The following is a 19320-nucleotide window of genomic DNA, read 5'->3' as shown; positions in this document are numbered from 1 at the left end:
CTGAGGTCTGGGGACATGTCATTGTCAGGGCTGTCTCACTTTGAGTCACTGCAGCCCCAGCAAAGTGGGGAGAGAGACACAAAAGAACCCAAACAGGGGCTTCTGACTCATCCGTATGGGGGTGGGTGGACTGACGTCCTAAATCTCGCTAGTACAAAGCACAGGAGGAACATTTCCAGAGTCAAAAATAAGTATTCTGGTCCCTCTCTGGGCATGGTGAGGTTACACATACAATCTAATTGACATTTCTCCTTGGAAACGTATTGCTCCATTAGACACGACCTCACTCTAGAGAGATGGAAGGAACTGACGGCAGGATATGACGACGTAATCAGATTTCAGGGGAATTCAGAGACCAGAGACCACCCACCATTTATCAAGGGCTGTAACTGTAAGAGCAATTTACAGAGCTGTCACCTGACACTGGATGTAGCGGGCACGGTGGATGCTTAGATCCAGATGATCTGCTCTCGGGACCACCCAGGTGACCCCTCAGGCCTCAAGCAGATGTGTGTACGTGAGCAGGGCTGCTGGAATAAGGTCTCCTGAGTCACGGTCTTTGTGATGAAGAACTAGTAGGAAACACGCCTTTGGACGTTTACAACCTCTTCTATTATTATGTTTCATATCACTCATGAGTGTCCTTGAACCCTGAGAAGGTGGGAAACTATTTGTGGGGCCTTCAACACACTCACTTCTCCTGTGGCCCCCTATCATTACTGCGGCCAGCACACCCCAGGCAAATGTGCTGCCCCAAACTCCCCTTCCTCCTCCTCCTCCTTCCCCTGACCCAGGCTGGGGAAGAACCTGCTCTGTTTATCTCAGTGACCTACATGCTCAGCACGGCACCTGCCTAGCACATGTTAAGCTACTACGGATGGGTTGGAAGAAAAAGCAAACGAAGAAAGAAAATGTCAGGAATAAGCAGGGCTTAAAACTGGATGAATGTTTCCATTTCATTAAAGACACAGCAACCAAAAAATGGATTATTATTTTTTCTTTTGAACTTTTTGTTTTGGGGTAAAGCCAATTAATAATGCTGTGATGGTTTCAGGTGAAGTGGGAAGAGACTCAGCCATACATATACATGTATCTATTCTCCCCCAAACCCCACCCCTCATCCAGGCTGCCACATAAGGAACAGAGTTCCATGTGCTATATAATAGGTTCTTGTTGGTTAAAAAAAGGATACGTTTGATATCTATCTAGGGGCTTCCCTTGTGGCTCAGCTGGTTTAGAATCTGCCTGCAATGTGGGAGACCTGGGTTCGATCCCTGGGTTGGGAAGATCCCCCGGAGAAGGGAAAGGCTACCCACTCCAGTATTCTGGCCTGGAGAATTCCGTGGACTGTATAGTCCATGGGGTTGCAAAGAGTCAGACACGACTGAGCGACTTTCACTTTCACTTTGATATCTAGGTTTCTGCTGCAGCCCATAGCATCTAGCAGTAACTTGACAAACTGTATTGAAAGCTATAACCATGTGTTTGGGGACATGTGTTTAGCAGGGAGCATTGACGGAAGACCTGGACAGTCTCAGCCTGTCCCAATTAAAATAAACAAACCTACTATCCCTCAATCTAAAAGCACTATTCCAACTTCCCCATCCTTTATTATCTCCTGGTCCACAGGATATCCAATATGGATTTATATCTACATTTCCGAATCTTGTATGAAATAAACGCCTCTGACAGAGCCTTTAGAATGATATTAAACGACCAACAAGCAGAGACAGTCTTCTTCAGGAGAAAAACAAAGTATTAAGAACAGGTTTTTCCAAAACAAGGGACCTTCACCTAATGTAGGTTATTTATTCTTCATGGAGAGCTGTTGAGTCCAAGATCACAGTTCAGAATTTCTAACTAGGTGTTAAAACTCAGGGCCTTTCAATACTATCCACAGCAGAGAAGCATCTCACTTATAACCGGAAATTAGCTTTAATGTAATTCAGTAAATTTCCTCCTTGAAATGATGGAGGGCAGTTGCAGCAGAAAATGAAGCCCATAACCATATCATTTGTTATACTTAGCATTCAGATGAAATCCTATCACAGGCGGCACTGCCACTTCCTTAATTCTTTCTTTTTTAATTGGCCTAATTTCAAATCACATTATCAAATGAAAAACCAGCTATCTATTTTAATTTAGTCGTTAAAGCCATGTTAAGTGGCTTCGTTTTTCCCGATAGGAACAGTGACACATCCTGATCTGCCCTCCTCCTAAACAGAGGCCCATATCTTTCATTTATTTATTCTCCCTGGGTAGTGAGTGAGTCATCGTATGTATCAAAAATAGCTTTTGATTCACTCCAATTTCCAAGCTACCTTCATTTTTGTCTTGTTTCTTTATCTTTTGGCCATGCAGGGGAAAACTCTGAGAAAAACAATCTAAGTGTGTGTCCTTATTTTCTTTTTCAATTCCTCATTCTACCTTATAGCTGACATAAAACTATAAAATGCTATGTGATCTGAGTGCCAACTAAGTGAAAACCTGTAATAATTAACCGGCAAGTAAACAGAGCTACACCTGCTGTTGTGATTACACACAAATGTCAGTGCTCTTGGCTCTGCTGTACCAGCATTCCCCGGTGAAGCCCAGCCAAGTCTCAGAGATCCTGCTCGTACTGGAGCTTTAGGGCCTCAGAAGTTGCTCATCCTGAGTGATGTACAAATGATCCACAGACAAACCCAGTCAGAACGGCGCTCATTTGCTCACTATTATCTTGTCCAAACTCATTCTAAACCCATCAGCTTTCCAAATGCAGCATCAACAGAAAGTACAGATCATGTACTTCCCCTCCCAGGGGTCCCCAGCGTTGTTGAGATGTTTGCCTGAACAGAGCCTGCCAAAACCCTCTTCACTTACTGGCCCCAAACTTGACTGTATAAGACGCTCGCTTGCCTGGCAGCCTGTTGCGTGCACGTTCTTGTGAGGTCTGGACCGTGAGACCATACCACTCCGTGCACCGGAAGTCAAGGCATGTCCCCACCCAGGAGGACGTCACTGTATCAGTCCAAGTCAGAAGCAGCTGCCCCTCAATTTCAAGCATGGATCTCTTCAACACGGCTGAAGGACCAGAATCTATCTCTAAGAGCCTAACACATCTTCTATGCTTTGATGATACAAGATTTCAGGAAAGCCTCTGCTTCCACGGCACTTCTATTCATAGCTGTTAGATAACAGACTAACATTCCAATGCTCACTCTCTCACTGTTGAAAAATACAAAGATTCCAGAAGTGTGACAGGGAGTAAAAGCAGCTAGTACTTTCTCCCCAACCTTAACCTGCCTACCTTTCAACCCCAACTTCTCTCTTCCTGAGATCCTGGAATCAAGATACAGCCTCAACAACTCACCCAGTGACTTAGCCTGGCTGGCTAACTTTACTTGAACTCCAAAATAATCCTCTTATTTCAAAGCACTGATTCTTTGTCACAGCATCTAAACCTTATGAAAGTAAAAGCGTTAGCAGCTCAGTCGTGTCCGACTCTGTGCTTCCACAGACTGTAGCCTCTGTCCATGGAATTCTCCAGGCAAGAATACTTGAATGGGTTGCCATTCCCTTCTCCAGGGGATCTTCCCAACCCAGGGATCGAACCCAGGTCTCCTGCATTGCAGGAAGATTCTTTACCATTTGAGCCACCAGGGAAGCCTAAACTTTACAGACAGTTTTAAAAATTTAACAAGAATTTACTGACTGCCTGGTGGATGTCCAGAACAAGGGTATACATAGCAATTTAGCACACAATATTTGTGACAACCGGGCCTTGTACACACTTCCATGAAATCAGAAAGTCTGGAGTGTTAAAGTGTATACCTTGGCATGGTGTAAATCGACCCCATACATGGAGAGTTTTTTGGCGTTTTCCAAAAAATGCATCTCTGCTTCTGCTGGCGTCATTCCTCTGATAAGAAATGAAAAGTATCAATTACAATACTGTTGTTTTTTTTTTTTTTAACAAACCTGGTGAAAGATAGTGTTAGTTGCTCAGTCGTGTCCAACTCTTTGTGATCCCATGGACTGCAGCCCACCAGGCTCCTCCGTTCATGGAATTCTCTAGGCAAGAATACCACAGTGGGTTGCCATTTCCTTCTCCAGGGGATCTTTCTGACCCAGGGATGGAACCTGGGTCTTCCTCATTGCAGACGGATTCTTTACTGTCTGAGCCACCAGGGAAGCCTTTGAACCTGGTGGGGCTGTAATATTTCCCACTTAGCTCACGTGCAAGTTCCCACAGAGACACTGATTTGTGCTCTAAGGGAGGTAGGGTGCGGGGGAGAATATCAGAAAAATGACTTTTAGCTGAAACAGCACAAGGACATCCCAAGTGGGAGTGGAACCACCAACCACCCAGAATGTATCAGACCCAGAACCTCACTCCACTGTGTCCCATCCTCAAGCCATTAACCTGGAGGTCCCAGGAGAAGCAGGCAGTGCAGGGGACGCCCACCCACCGAGCACAGCTCAGACAAGATGCTCTCCGGGCCCCTGCCGCTCACCTGTGGCTCTTGTGCAGCTCGATGACCTTGTCTTCCAGTTCTTTCGTGTGGTTTGGGGCGAAGCGGAACTCGCTGATATAGTCGCTGCCACACTCGTCCGGGTCGTAGTCACCCAGTTCCGACTGCACGGTGTAGGAGCCCAGCAGGGCCAGTGTGACAAAGGAGCAGGGCAGCCTGCCGGACACGATGTCGTCACGCAGCTGCAAGCAGAGGTAGTACCTTCCGGGGGCCAGAGGGCGGGTGGAAAGCCAGAGTTAGGAGACCGGAAAGGAGCCCGCACAGTCCCAGGCGGGCAGCAGGCAACTTCTCCCCGCGCAACGACCCGCTGGGACACTCTGTCCAGCATCTCTATTTGGATCTCCACACCAAGGGAAGACATACTTGGCCACAAAATGTAATATTTAAGGGCATCTAGTGGCAACTCCACGTTTGTCATCAAACATAGATGCGTTCATGATGCACAGGGTAAAGGAAACCTACAGACTGTCCCTCTAACATTAAGGTAATGCTGAAGGTCAAACTCTCTGGGTAGGGGGAAGACAATTCTAATATTAAAACAGTGCTCTTAAATATAATGATGAGACCCCAAAGCCTAAAGGAAGACTCATTTTGCTATCTAGATGAAAGGTCCTGCCATGGGACCAAGATAAACCGTGGCTGTGCCATCACAAACATGGCTTGCCACCTCCTGCATCCTGAAATGAGGGTCTCTTTAGAGTGGATGCCTTCTCCTGTGTTAAAGTCTCATTTTTTAAAATGAAGATAACTTAAACTGTTATGAAGACTTTGAAGAATTTGTACTTAAAATCTCTTCACTAAAAGGAAACAATTTTAAATTGGGGGAATCCAGAACACCTTCTGTATAATTTTGCCAATATTAAATATCTCCATTAATAATTGACTTTTATCTTCTGTTATTTTGCTTCTAAGAGTTATGGATATAATACTAATTGGAGAAGACTCCACAGTAAATGGAAACATTGACGAATTTTAATGATACTCTTCACGGCCCAGAATATGAGTATAAATGATAAAATATACCTTGCACTTTTCACATAAAAAACAAACTGCTGAAGCTGAGGGCTATGATTAAGTCTTAAGGTCCCCTCGCAATATGGCTTTTAAAGGTGATGATATAAATGCTGTGTAATCTAGATACAAAGATTTCTACAAATTTCACAGGTTCTAGTCAGTTAGACAGCATCACCGACTCAATGGACATGAATTTAAGCAAACTCCAGGAGAGAGTAGAGGACACAGGAGCCTGGCGTGCTGCCATCCGTGGGGTCACAAAGAGTTGAACAGGACTTAGCGACTGAACAACAACAAACATGACATAAATAGAAAGGAATCATGTACTAGATTTCATATCCAAGTATATACAGGCTGTCTAACCACAAATTAGCCACAAATTAGCTGTATAGCCACAACATTACTAGAAAGTATATATAAATAAGAAATTATAAATTGTTCTTTGATTTAATGTACATATAAAAGAAATCTTCTGGAACTAGTTTTTCCTCTTCTCTGACATGTCTACTGGAATTATTTTTCATCATAGCAAGTGACTGAAACTTTTGAGTAATTTCTCTTTCCTGAAAAGCTTGCCAAGAAGGATGTACAGCTACACTGTACAGTATCACTCTGACTGCTTATAAATTTACTACAAAACACAGTAGAAGACCTGGGATTCCAAAGCAGAAAGCACTTGAAGAGGCCTAAAAAGACATGCAGCAAACCCAGGATCACTTCATAAAGAGATTCTTCCTTACACTCAAAGCTCAGCCACCGGGCCAGACTGATATTCCTTTCTTAACGTTCTTTCCCCAAAACAAATGAATCATTTTCCTCGTATATAGAAGGCATGGAAGGTAAACTCTTAAATGTGCATGTGTTTATGTATATTTGTGTGTGTGTGCATGCCTGTGTGTACACACACACAAATACACAAAACAGCCACCAACGTATCAGACTGGTTATATACAAAGGCATACGCATCTGAAGACACATTTCCAAGTTTTAAAGCAGGAGCACCAGGAGTTGCCATATTATTTCAGGCTGAATCCCATCCAATTTGACTGCAGTGGGAGGATGACAGCATCTCAATTCCGTGTTTTCCCACCGGGGTCAGGCAGTAGGAAGTATCAGCTTAACACCAAAGATTCAACTGTGAACAGATACCATTCGGCAAATCTTCTTATCAGATGTTTGCTCCCATTCAGCTGTCTTCTGTTCGCCCTTTGGGCGCAGTCGACTAAGAAGCTCACCAGGTGTAAGCCTGCTCCCTTCCCCAGAATTTAAGAGAAGCACAGCCCCCAACATGACTGCCTTTTTCACAGCCAACTTTCAAATACCTGGTGATATCCTCAGAGAGCTGGGCAGGGTCTGGTGGGTAAAATTTCACATTAAACGAAAAGTGCCAAGCACCACCTATGGAGAGGAGAAAAAATTTATAACAAAATTGCAGACAATCCTTTGTACTTATTATACTAACTGATAGCTAGAGCTGTCTTAACTCTAGGCACTAACTTGCTGACAACTCTGAATCATCCCTGGAAAATGGTGACTTTTCTGTTCAGTGAAATCCGCAGGTAACGCGGCAACTACACTCAATCTCTTATCTCCCCCATTAAATCCTTTACTGGAGCTTCTAACAAGCAAGGAAATTGACTAAATTTGCTCCCTTTCTCAGGGACGAAGGTAAGCTTTGGGAAGAGGGAAAAATAGTAAACGGTATGGAAAGGCCTCAATTGGACAAGACTGGAGCTGGCCGGATCCATCCTCTGAAGTTCTGGGGAGCTCACATACCAACACTGCAGAGATAACCCCGTTTCCCTTGTCTTGTCTGTTTCGTTTCTACAGGTCAGATCCTCTAATAATACATGTCAAGGGACTATTCAAAATATTTTTATTTTACAGGAAAAGTCTGCTGTCATATTAAGGGATGATCTGCTCTATGGGTCATTCGGAAAGCTCTCTTCTTACTCGGGGAAATTTCTGATTAAAGAGACACTGCGGGTATTTTCTGTGCATCCCCAAACCCACCCCTCCTCATCATCCCCTGATCAGGATGGGTCCTCACTGCATGCTGCCATTCCTCTTCCTCTAGCATCTCTTCTGGCCTCTCCAGTGGGGAAGCAGGTCAACCAGACATCAGCTCACGGGTACCTGCTCTTGGGCCAGTCTACACACATATGTGAGACATCATGAGCTTCCCTGAGCTCTGCCTTTGATTCATGCTCTTTGGCTCAGAAGGTAAAGAATCCACCTGCAATGAGGGAGACCCAGGTTTGATCCCTGGGTCAGGAAGATCCCCTGGAGAAAGGCATGGCTGCCGACTCCAGGATTCTTGCCTGGAGAATTCCATGGACAGAGGAGCCTGGCGGGTCACAGTCCACGGGGTCTTAGAGAGTCGGACACAACTGGGTGACTTAACACTTTCACACCTAACCAGGTTTATTACTTTAAATGTGGAAAAAAACACATTTTTTTTCCCCTACATTTACTCTCTCTGTGGTCACCCTGTCACATGTTTTCCTCTTGCTCTTTCCATTTGACCTTTTAACGTGGCACATTACTGAGGCCTGGGTGCTCCTGGCTGGGAACTGTTCTCATTTGTTCTCTGCACCCAGTAAGCACAGTGCGAGGGCCTGCTGCTTCTTAACGGCTGCAGAGAAGAGCCTCCGGGTCTCCCAGCTCTGGTGCTGGAGGCCTTTCCTCTGAGCCACACTCTTCCTCTCGCTCTGTGATTCCTGTCCTTGCAGTCCCACCCTTATGCTTCAAACACTTTCCTAGGCTTTCTTTCTTTCTTTATGACTGCTCTGGGTCTTTGCTGCTGCATGTGGGCCTTCTCCAGTTGTGTCGAGCTGGAGCTACTCTCCAGTTGGGGTGCACCGGCTCAGCAGGGGTGGTGCAGGGGCTTAGTTGTTCCTCAGCACGTGGGATCTTCCCGGGCCAGGGATTGAAGGCATGACCCCTGCATTGGCAGGCAGATTCTTTACCACTGAGCCACCAGGGAAGCTCTTTCCTAGACTTCTAACACACCCCATCTCGCCTCCTCATTCCATGACTCCTGGAAGCTCCATTCTCTCCCAGAGTTCTTCCCAAATATTCACAAGAAAAGTGCCAGCATGATAAGTACACGCCAGCTTTAGCCTTTGCATTATTCTCTTGCTTGAGTAGCACATGCTCAGGCTGCATAGGTTACCTGTGTTTCTGTCATCAACGGCATGGTCCATTTATTAATTCTGGTTTGTTCTTGACATTATTACTCATATTACATTTAGGTTTCCACCTGGCAGGGATCCCTCTTAAGTTGACTTACAAAGGACTTAGCATGGGACCAGGTATTACTGGGTGTTTCATGTCATTTCTAAACCACCCAGAAAATATTCCCAAAACACCAGCTCTAAGAGTTACAAGTCATAACATATCTGTCAATCAAATATATTCTTAGTGATTATTCTTCCCCCTGTTCTTGAAAAAGTCCTCCTGTTATTCTAAAAATAATCTGGTTTGATTTTACTCTCCTATTGATCCCTGTTCACTTCCTGCTAAAACAGAACACTTGCCAACAGTGAAGTTTACAATGGGAGCTGGCTCACCCCCAAGCAACTGGAATGAAAGCTAATGGATTAGTTATGGGAAATGGATTTATTGCTCTTTTATAATTTTCATCCACTTTAAAGTGAATCCAATGAATCGTTTAGCAATGTAATTAAACAAACTCATAATAAATTCAGGGTAAACACTCTAAGTTGGAAACTAAGAGGTAATAAAAATAGAAGAAAGATATTTCAATGCAAAAATCCTCATTACAGGAAAGTGAGTTTCAAAGGACTGTGGGCCTGAAAAGCATCTGAGGGGCTTGGTAAAAATGTCAATCCCTAGGCTCCACTCTACTCTACTCCATAGCTCTGATCTCCACAAGGAGATCAAACCAGCCCATCCTAAAGGAAATCAACCCTGAATATTCACTAGAAGGACTGATGCTGAAATTGAAGTTCCAATACTCTGGCCACCTTATGCAAAGAGCTGACTCACTGGAAAAGACCCAGACGCTGGGAAAGATTGAGGGCAGCAGGAGAAGGGGGCGGCAGAGGAAGAGACGGTTAGATAGCATCACTGACTCAATGGACATGAATTTGGGCAAACTTCGGGAGATGGTAAAGGACAGAGGAGCCTGGCATGTTGCAGTCCATGGGGTCCCAAAGAGTCAGACACAACTTAGTGACTGAAGAACAACAAGTTCCACTCTCAGAGGTTTTTATTCTGGAGATTTGAAACACAGCCAAGGAACCTATGATTTCAATAAACGCCCTTATGGTTCTCATACAGTTGGTCTTGGGGACCACACTTTGAAAATCACTAATCCTAAGGAATTCATTGGAAGGACTGATGCTGAAGCTGAAGCTCCAATACTCTGGCCACCTGATGTGAAGAACTGACTCATTGGAAAAGACCCTGATGCTGGGAAAGATTGAAGGCAGGAGGAGAAGGGGGCGACAGAGGATGAGATGGTTGGATGGCATCCCTGACTCGATGGACATGAGTCTGAGCAAGCTCTGGGAGTTGGTGATGGACAGGGAAGCCTGGCATGCTGCAGTCCGTGGGTTCTCAAAGAGTCTGAGACACAACTGAGCAACTGAACTGAACTGAAGATTATAACTCAAATGACAATGAGGTCTCATAGGACATTATTTTGAAAAGTGGGAAAGCTTAAAGAAAATATAATCTATACCATAATCAAGGGGGAAAAAATCCAGTGAAATGAGGCATAAAATTTGAAATTAATATGCAAGGCAGATTTAAACTGAAATATATATCCCCATAGAGAGTTTGGTAGGAACAAATCACTGAGAAGCTATGGTTATGCCATAAATAGGCCTGTGATCCTGAATCTGCTCAGATGACTCTGGTTAGAGACTTCACAATTGGAGGAGTCTCAATGCATAAAAATGACATTCTATAACACTGATATAGGCTTTTAAATTACAAATTTATGATAATTAGAAAACTGTGAAACTAAAGAGAATTCATTATTATGCAAAAATTCTAACTTTAGTCTTCTATGCCTGCCAAATCTTAAAATGTCTAAATATACTATGTTTATAGCATAAATGACTATCATATATTCTATATCATAAAATCACTATATTATAAATACACTATATCCTAAAATAGTAGATTCAGAAATTTTAGATCTGTTAGGCATAAAAGATGACTGGAATAAGAATTTTTTTATAAGCACGAACTCTACAGGCTCAGAATTTTCTATTTCTCATAAATTTGTGATTTAAAATCTCTATCAGCTAGATTGCCATTGTCTTGAAAATCTCATGCTAGAGAACTACTGTGGGGCTACAACATAAAAATAATGGAAATATCCTTTTATTATGTGTGTTTAGAAGAGAAGGTGATTGTACAATAATTACATGAGGCCTGATAATACTTTTCTGCCTTGATACTAACAGAATGTAACTTTGGTGGAAAGAAGGTATTTAGTACCCAGGAAACAATGAGAAATATAGATAAAAACACCAAATTCCATTTCCAAAAAAATCCCAATTTTCTGTGCCTCCTTTGTCTGCACGATTATCTCTTGGTTTTATGTTTCTGTCACAAACACTGTCTAATCTACATGAGGAAAATTTGCTTTAAATCTCATGTCTGATTGTCCCTTTAGCTTGTCTCTTAGAAAGAAAGGTAGGACAAAGGATAAATGGGAAATAAAGAGAGAGAGACAGAGAAAAAAAGAATTCCATTAACAGCAAAAAAAACTACCTGTTAATACATACAGCCTTTCCTGCAACAGTACTATGATTTATCCTTGAACATTTAATAGATTTTCAAAGTGCTTTGTGACTATAAATCACCCAAGTACGAAAGAGTATTTTATTAATTAGGTCACTATAAGGAACTTAAATAAAGCACACAAAATGCTAAGACATATTTCAGCACATCTGCTTTTAATAACTCCATAAAAAAGTTCTCAGAACAAATTCATCATCTTAAGTTTTTACTGGACCTCTCTGGATAAAGGTGTGTTTTTATCTACTTATCACACCTGTAGCTTTCCCTGGTTTCAATCCCAATTTATTTCTATCAAACTACTTCATTATCAAGTTTCTTGTTAGTGATGACACCAAATTCCTCTCAAAAATATGGTAAAGATGTTTTCACTGTACAAATAATTCATCAGGCTCTCTACTATCTGAGGAAAAATTCACTATTTTGAGATATTACCTAGCATTAAACCATTTCAAACTGCTTACTACTAATTACTTTTTATTTGCACCTAGCACATTCAAAGGCACTAGAAAGATGTTTCTCTTTTAATAGTAAACTGTTGAAAACTTCAATGGAAATGATGTTCTTATTAATAAACTCGTCTTAAATTTTGTCTCCAAATAGAATCAGTTGCTCTGGAAAATTAAACTAGATTTCATGGACAAAAAAAATGAACTGCTTGAAAAAATTAACTAGTTATTTGAAATTATAAAGTATATCTACCTGTTATCATTTATCCATAGTAAAAAGCAATAGCCACAGAAAAGGGTTAAATAAAAAATTAGTTGTTCTCAACCCCTTACCCCGCAGGGACATTTCTGGGGGGTATTTACTATTAATAACATTCATGCTCTTCCCAAATATCCACATACCTATATACATGCATAACTCTGTCTTGCTGCACCGTACCGCACCGCACGCTGGAGTCTTAGTTCTGAACCCTCACCCCCTGCAGCGGAAGCGTGGAGTCTTAGCTACTGGACTGCCAGGGAAGTCCCTATGCATAATTCTGTTTAAACAAATATGATTTATTTCTTTCAGGTCTCACTAATGAGAGCTAAAACTATACTCTATCTCATTCTATTTAATAGCTACCTAGTATTTCAAGGTATGGCTATTTCATGATCGATTTAATCATTTCCTTATACATGGATATTTAAGTTGAAACAGTTTTCTGCTATGCCAATGGTATTACAATGAACTTTCCTACACGTACACATATGTACATACTCCTGTCTAACACACACACTGATAACACTTCTACAAGTAAAATTAGGGGTCAAAGAATAAGTACCTTTTAAATTCTAATAAATATTGACAAAAAGTGTCTTCTTAAAGGGTTATATTTCTCCCAATTGAGTACAAAATTGCCAGTGCAGGGAATTATTAAAATTTTAAAATCTTTGCTCTGGAAAATTAAACTAGGTTTTATTGATAAAAAATGAACTGCTTGAAAAAATTAACTAGTTATTTGAAACTATAAAGTATATCTTTTACCATTTATCCATAGCAAAAAGCAACAGCTATAGAAAAGGGTTAAAAATTAAAAAAAAATCCTCACTCTCAACTGCCTATGCTACAGTGCCATTTTCACTGAATAGGTGAAAAAATGTCTCATTTTAATTAGCAGTTAATTACTACTAAGATTTAGCACCCTGTCTAATTCTTATTAGTTACCTGTTTTAAACTTTCTGTGTTGCTCCTGTAGTTGTTTTGTCCATTAGGAAATGTGAAATGTGCATTTCTTAATTTGCCTTTAGGGGCTAAGGAAAGAAGCTATCATCAGATAATAAAATTCAGTCTGACTTGTTATTAAATGACTGTTACTTCTAGCTTGACTGCTTGCCTTTCATACTTTGGTTAGGCATAATATAACATTAATAATTAAATTTGGAACTTTAAAATGATTGTCAATGGGGGCACCACTTGATTAAATCACATCTCACATCTGTGTACAGGCAAGGGACTAGGTCAAAAGTCATGTCATTTTATTCCCAAGTTGTCATAATTCATAAAGTGTGATGGGTATCTGAACCAGACAAATCTGCCAAAAATAAAACTTGAGATCTTAATCTGTCTTTCAAAATACTGTATCCACACCAGCCACGTGGGTATGAGGTACTAATTCAGATAAGCCCACGGTTTGAAAATCTCCCTCCCATTTCTATACAAAATAATCCAAAAGAACTTACTTCGAATCTGTTTTTTAATTTCCTTAGCAGGATCCAACCAGTTCTGAAAAAGAAGTGAGAGTCTGAATATGAATCAGAGAAGAACAGAAACGATTTCGTGTTGAGTGGGTAGAGACACGGGCTAAGTGCATTTGGGAGGGAGCAGGGAATGGCTGTCGGAAGGGCCTCCAGCTGGGTCCTGCCCCTAATATGTCCAGCTGCCTTCACTCGTCCCGAGAGGGCCCAGGCTCTTGTCTCTTGAGAAGATGTGTATATGTGCAGGATTTAGGCTGGACAAAATTCTTTTACAAGTGCCTTCAGAGATTCAAGCTAGCATAGAAACAGAGTAGAAAAGATGGTGGATTCTGTGTTCAAACAAATTAGGAGAAAAAAATGAAGATACAGCCACCCCCCAGTCACTGCAGAGGATTGGTCACAGGACCCCAGATGACACTGAAATCTGGGGATGCTCAAGTCCCTGATATGAAATAGCACAGTATCTGTATACAACCTATACAATCCCCTCACATACTTGAAGTCATCTCTAGATTATTTCTAACACCTAATACAATGGAAATGCGATAGAAAGAGCTGCTGGTACACCAGCAAATTAAAATTCTGTTTTTGGAACATTCTGGAATTTTCTAAAAAAATATTTTTGATCTTCTGTTGGTTGAATCTGCAGATGCAGAACCTGAGAACACATAGAGTTGGCTACGTGTAATGTGACTCCACTGATGTCCTAGCTGTTCAGTTTCCCATGGAGTGACTTCTGTGATTATAGATTTTAAAGCACCTTCTTAAATGCATTCCTAACAAACACTTGTTTGAGACTTTATGATTTTCTTCATCAGAACACTCAGGCATTTCATGATGAAGTGAAGACATCACCCAGTGAATCCAGCCAAGATTAAGTACGATTCACAGAATGACAACCAAACAAGTAACATTTATGAACACGATTGTGGTGGCTCAGTTTCCAGTATTAAGGAGACAATTTGTTCTTCCTCATTTCTCAGGTGGTTGAGAGGATAAGTGAGGAAAAGGCCTAATGAGCCTGCATCAGCTGTGAGAGTCTACAGAGGCAGACTGGATACCTAAGACAAGACCCCTCTCATATTGTGACGCAGCCAGAATATGAAAGCATAATGAGATGAATTAACAGTAAGATGGCATCCAGTGGACATGTTTCCCGTGTATCAATGTATTTGATTCTCAGTGGCTCAAATCCACTGACGTATTATCATACCCTCCCCAAAGCACTATATAAAATGCTTTTCTGGAAGCATAAAGAACTCAAGCATGAAGAGCAGAAACACTGACTTAACTGTTTCCAAAAGACTCAAGATTGAAGAAGTTGTCGATAATTTCCCTCATGAAGAAATAAGGTGATAAACAGCATTTAGGGCCTCAGACAGTACATGTGAGGTGTAGGGGTGCGAGGGGTGGGTGGAGAAGACGATCTACCGATTCAGTGTCAGTTCACTTTCTTGCAGTGAAGGGCAGCTGAAGCCAGAAGATTCTCTATAGCTTTGAACCACTCACCTTCTGGTTTTCAGCATCTCGATATGTAAGCCCAAAATAGTCTTTCTCTAGCAAATTCAGATGTTCACAGACTTTATCAAACAGCACTTGGCCTCTGGAGCGTTTCTGTGAAGAACAAAACAGAAAAACAAGTTACCAAAAAAGTTCTTCAATTGCCACCATTAAAACGGGTACACTTTAAAATGTTGCTTGTTGTAACTGTTCAGTAAATGATGAGTGGGTGTGATCAGTTCAGTGGGGTGCCATTGCAGGAGATGTAAGAGATGAGGATTCGATTCCTGGGTTGGGAAGATCACGTGGAGTAGTAAATGGCAACCCACTCCAGTACTCTTGTCTGGAAAAAAGGCAATCATCTGGGGGAAAAAAATCCATTAGCTTAATTTATGGTGATACACAGCATCTATCATGTTTTCATGTGAGACTTTAAAGCTCTTTCAACTTGGCCTTGGAGTCTGAGATGGATTAACCGTCAGCAATTAAGCTAAACTACTTTTTGTTTGCATAGTAGCAACATTTCACATCTTGTACATTAAGCATATTTGTCTTTAAGATTTAATACAGTAAGAGAAAAATAAGAAAATTGATAAACAATGGGCATGCCAAAAAAGAAAGTATTCAGAAGATCTGTAAGGTGGTATGTATTACTGTGCAACTGCAAATATATTGGAAATTACTCAGCCCCCTCAAGCATGACTATTTAGGAGAAAAGATAAATTTAGGATAGAAAAGTGAAGCCTGGTTTATAGCTAGCTAAATAATCAATGTTGTATTTGAATAAAGTTTAATAATGTATGAAAATAAATTACATGATAGCAAAACTGCTTAACACTCAACGGATATGAGTAAATGGTATGACAACAAAATGCTGCCTGCTAGTTTAAATCTTATATTTGTAAATAATGGAATATTGCTTCTGAAAAATTCTTAATAAATTATAAAGTTTTCACACACACAAAAAACAAACTGGTTCTTCTGATGCTTCCATTGGTAAGATCTCCAGTTTAAGAGAAAAGAACACAGAGGTGCAGAGGACTTAGATGAGAGAGGCAGTCTTGCTGCTGCCTATGTTGGTGGCTTTAACAGATAAACCTAATTCTGAATCTTCCTTATGTCCCCTACATCTGTGCAGACCTCTCTCCCTCTGTAAAATGGGTATGATGCCATCTATTTATTTGCAGCGTTGTTGTTCACTCACTCAGTCATGTCTGACTCTTTGTGACCCCATGGACTACAGCATGCCAGGCTTCCCTGTCCTTCACTATCTCCCAGAACAAAAACATTCAAACTTGGTCCAATGATTACACACATCAAGCATCCCACAAACATCAGCTGTTATCAGCCTAAGTGACAAGTGGCAGAATATGTAATGTAGGACTCAGTTTGCCGTTTTGTTGCAGGAGAACAAACACAGCTCCTTGTGGGGCTGATAAACATCCTTAGTACTAAAATTCTGCTAGTGGTAAAGAACCAGCCTGCCAGTGCAGGGGACATAAGAGATGCGGGTTTGATCCCTGGGTCGGGAAGATTCCTCTGGAGAGGGCATGGCAACCCACTCCAGTATTCTTGCCAGGAGAACCCATGGACAGAGGAGCCTGATGGGCTACAGTCCACAGGGTTGCAAAGAGTCAGACAGGACAGAAGCAACTCACCACACACACAACATTAAAATATCCTGCTCTGGGACTTTCCTGATGATCCAGTGGCCAAGAACCCCCACTCCCAACTGCAGAGGACCTGGGTTCAATCCTTGGTCAGGGAACTAGATCCCATATGTCAAAACTAAGATCTAGTGTAGCCAAAATAAATAAACAATTTTAAAAAATACCCTGCTGTTTTTAAGATATCAATTATGTTTATTGCCTAACTGCTTTAAGCAGAACATAATATACACAACACATACACATACAAATAAACAGCAGTGTCTGGCCAAGTACTTTCTCAATGAGCAAAAACAAACACAGATAAATAAATAAACCTTACTCTACAGAAACTTCTACTTTCTTTGACCCAGCGGACCTCAGCCAGGCCCTCAATGGAGGAATTATTCTCATCATGCTGCAGGCAGCCTTGGACATCGTTTTAATTATCTGTCTTCTTCCTTTTGTTTAACAGGTGGAAAGGCTAGCTCAGGCAGAGACCACTGTGCTAGCTGGTTCTTACTTTTCTGGCTCCTCACCATTTGATTTCTATTAATGACCTATGTGAGAGTTGGACCAAAAAGAAGGCTGAGCACCGAAGAATTGATGCTTTCAAACTGTGCTGCTGGAATAGACTCTTGAGAATCCCTTGGACAGCAAGGAGATCAAACCAGTTAGTCCTAAAGGAAATCAACCCTGAATATTCACTGGAAGGACAGAAGCTGAAGCTCCAATACTTTGGCCACCTGATGCAAACAGCTCATTCATTGGAAATGACCCTGATGCTGGGAAAGATTGAGGGCAAGAAGGGAAGGGGTTGATAGAGGATGAGATAGCTCAATGGCATCACCGACTCAGTGGACATGAATTTGATCAAACTCCAGGAGATAGTGAAGGACAAGGAAGACTGGTGTGCTGTAATTCATGGGGTGAAAAGATGGGGGTCACATGACTTAGCGACTGAACAACAATGACCCACAGCTTTCTCTTGAATAGACTACTTTTCTTAAACATATTTGAATACTATATATTTATATACACACACACATATATATACTTTTTAGTTTTCCACTATTTTACACCTTTAATACAATATTAAAATTCATTCATTAAATTAAATATAATCACACACAAAATTCTTTTCAGGCTTCCTTTTCCACAAATTTCTATATTCATATTAGTTTGGCCTTTCTTTTTTTTTTTCCACATAGAAATAACCAGTTCAGGGCAAAATTACTTTCTTTTTCTTTCACTAACAAACAGTTTGTAAGACAATAACATAGTGGTCCATTCTTAACCCTGAGGGGTTTGGGGGGATTTGTTTCTGTCTGTTTTGGCTCTAAGAACCAAGACGGTTTGTTTAGAATCTACTATAATGTTGTCGTTGTTGTTCAGTTGCTAAGTCAAGTCTAACTCTCTGCAACCCCATGGACTGCAGCACGCCAGGCTTCCCTGTCCTTTACCATCTCCCAGAGTTTGCTCAAACTCACGTGCATTGAGTTGGTGAGGCCGTCCATCCATCTTGTCCTCTGTCATCCCCTTCTCCTGCTTTCAATCTTTCCCAGCATCAGGGTCTTTTCCAATGAATCGACTCTTCACATCAGGTGGCCAAAGCCTTGGAGCTTCAGCATCAGTTCCTTTCAGTGAATATTCAGGGTTGATTTCTTTTAGGATTGACTGGTTTGATCTCTCCTACTATAGATGGTTGGGCTTCCCTTGTGGCTTAGCTGGTAAAGAATCCGCCTGCAATGCGGGACACCTGGGTTTCATCCCTGGGTTGGAAAGATCCCCTGGAGAAGGGAAAGGCTATCCACTCCAGTATTCTGGCCTGGAGAATTCTATGGACTGCAGAGCCCATGGGGTCGCAAAGAGCTGGACGCAACTGAGTGACTTTCACTTTCACTACAGATGGTTATATGTAAACAATGAAATTCCTATCTACTAAATCTCACCATAGCCGCCAGCCAGTTGGATGACACCACAAAGGCCTCTCACGTTATGTGGGCCTTCTCCTGCTCATCCTTGATTGAGAATGGAAGACTCCATAAGGAGCCAGGGATCACGGACTCGAGGATATAGGGCCCCTGTGCTCATGGCCAACATCACTATGATCACAGCTCACTGCCCCAGAGCCTAGACATGGCATCTGCACACGTAAAGGGAAAGACCCTGGTGATGGCTGGAGTCGAGACAGGACACAAAACAGGACTATTTTCCAGCCCCACACAAGTTCCCCTCTGTAATCACTCTCACCTCCCCCAAACTGATAGTTTTTACACAGATGATTTTTTTCTAGCATATTATTCGAGTTTTTCAAGTCAATTATTTCTACATGTTTGACATCATGTGCATCTTTGGGTAATAGTATCTAAAATATGACTAAAGCTCAACAGTCACCCGGAATTTCTAGAGAATTTATGTTAAATATTTGTTTCCCAGAGAAAGGATGTTCATGAAGTGATCAAATCTAGGCACCTAATTTTCATGGGGTGTGTTTATATATTGCCATAATGAGTCAAGAATTCAGTAGATTCAAAAACGTTTTTTTGGACAGAGTTATTCTAAAATCAATGGATAATTTACTTAACTGGAGACAAACACTTTTTAATCTCATTTGCTGTTTCCTGAGAGTTGATAAGTCATGTCACTGACTCAAATGCATTCGCAGTTCATGTAACCCTT

The 19320-nt window shown here is 41.5% G+C and overlaps 1 protein-coding gene across 4 annotated transcripts in view; it reads right to left on the bottom strand.

Annotated features, from left to right (window-relative positions):
* Window positions 1-19320, bottom strand: part of EPB41L3 (erythrocyte membrane protein band 4.1-like 3) — a 214367-nt gene that overhangs the window by 44688 nt on the left and 150359 nt on the right. For all 4 annotated transcript variants that reach the window (XM_010859102.1, XM_010859099.1, XM_010859101.1 and 1 more), the window contains 5 exons: window positions 15002-15106; window positions 13478-13520; window positions 6851-6926; window positions 4497-4715; window positions 3814-3901 (listed from right to left, as the gene is read on the bottom strand). In XM_010859102.1, coding sequence (XP_010857404.1) covers window positions 3814-3901; window positions 4497-4715; window positions 6851-6926; window positions 13478-13520; window positions 15002-15106 — 531 coding nt within the window. The remainder of the gene's footprint in view (window positions 1-3813; window positions 3902-4496; window positions 4716-6850; window positions 6927-13477; window positions 13521-15001; window positions 15107-19320) is intronic.

This window comes from Bison bison, unplaced genomic scaffold (genome assembly GCF_000754665.1).
Source record: "Bison bison bison isolate TAMUID 2011002044 unplaced genomic scaffold, Bison_UMD1.0 scf7180017864453, whole genome shotgun sequence".
Lineage (NCBI taxonomy): Eukaryota > Metazoa > Chordata > Mammalia > Artiodactyla > Bovidae > Bison > Bison bison.
This window is presented reverse-complemented; position numbering and strand designations above follow the sequence as displayed.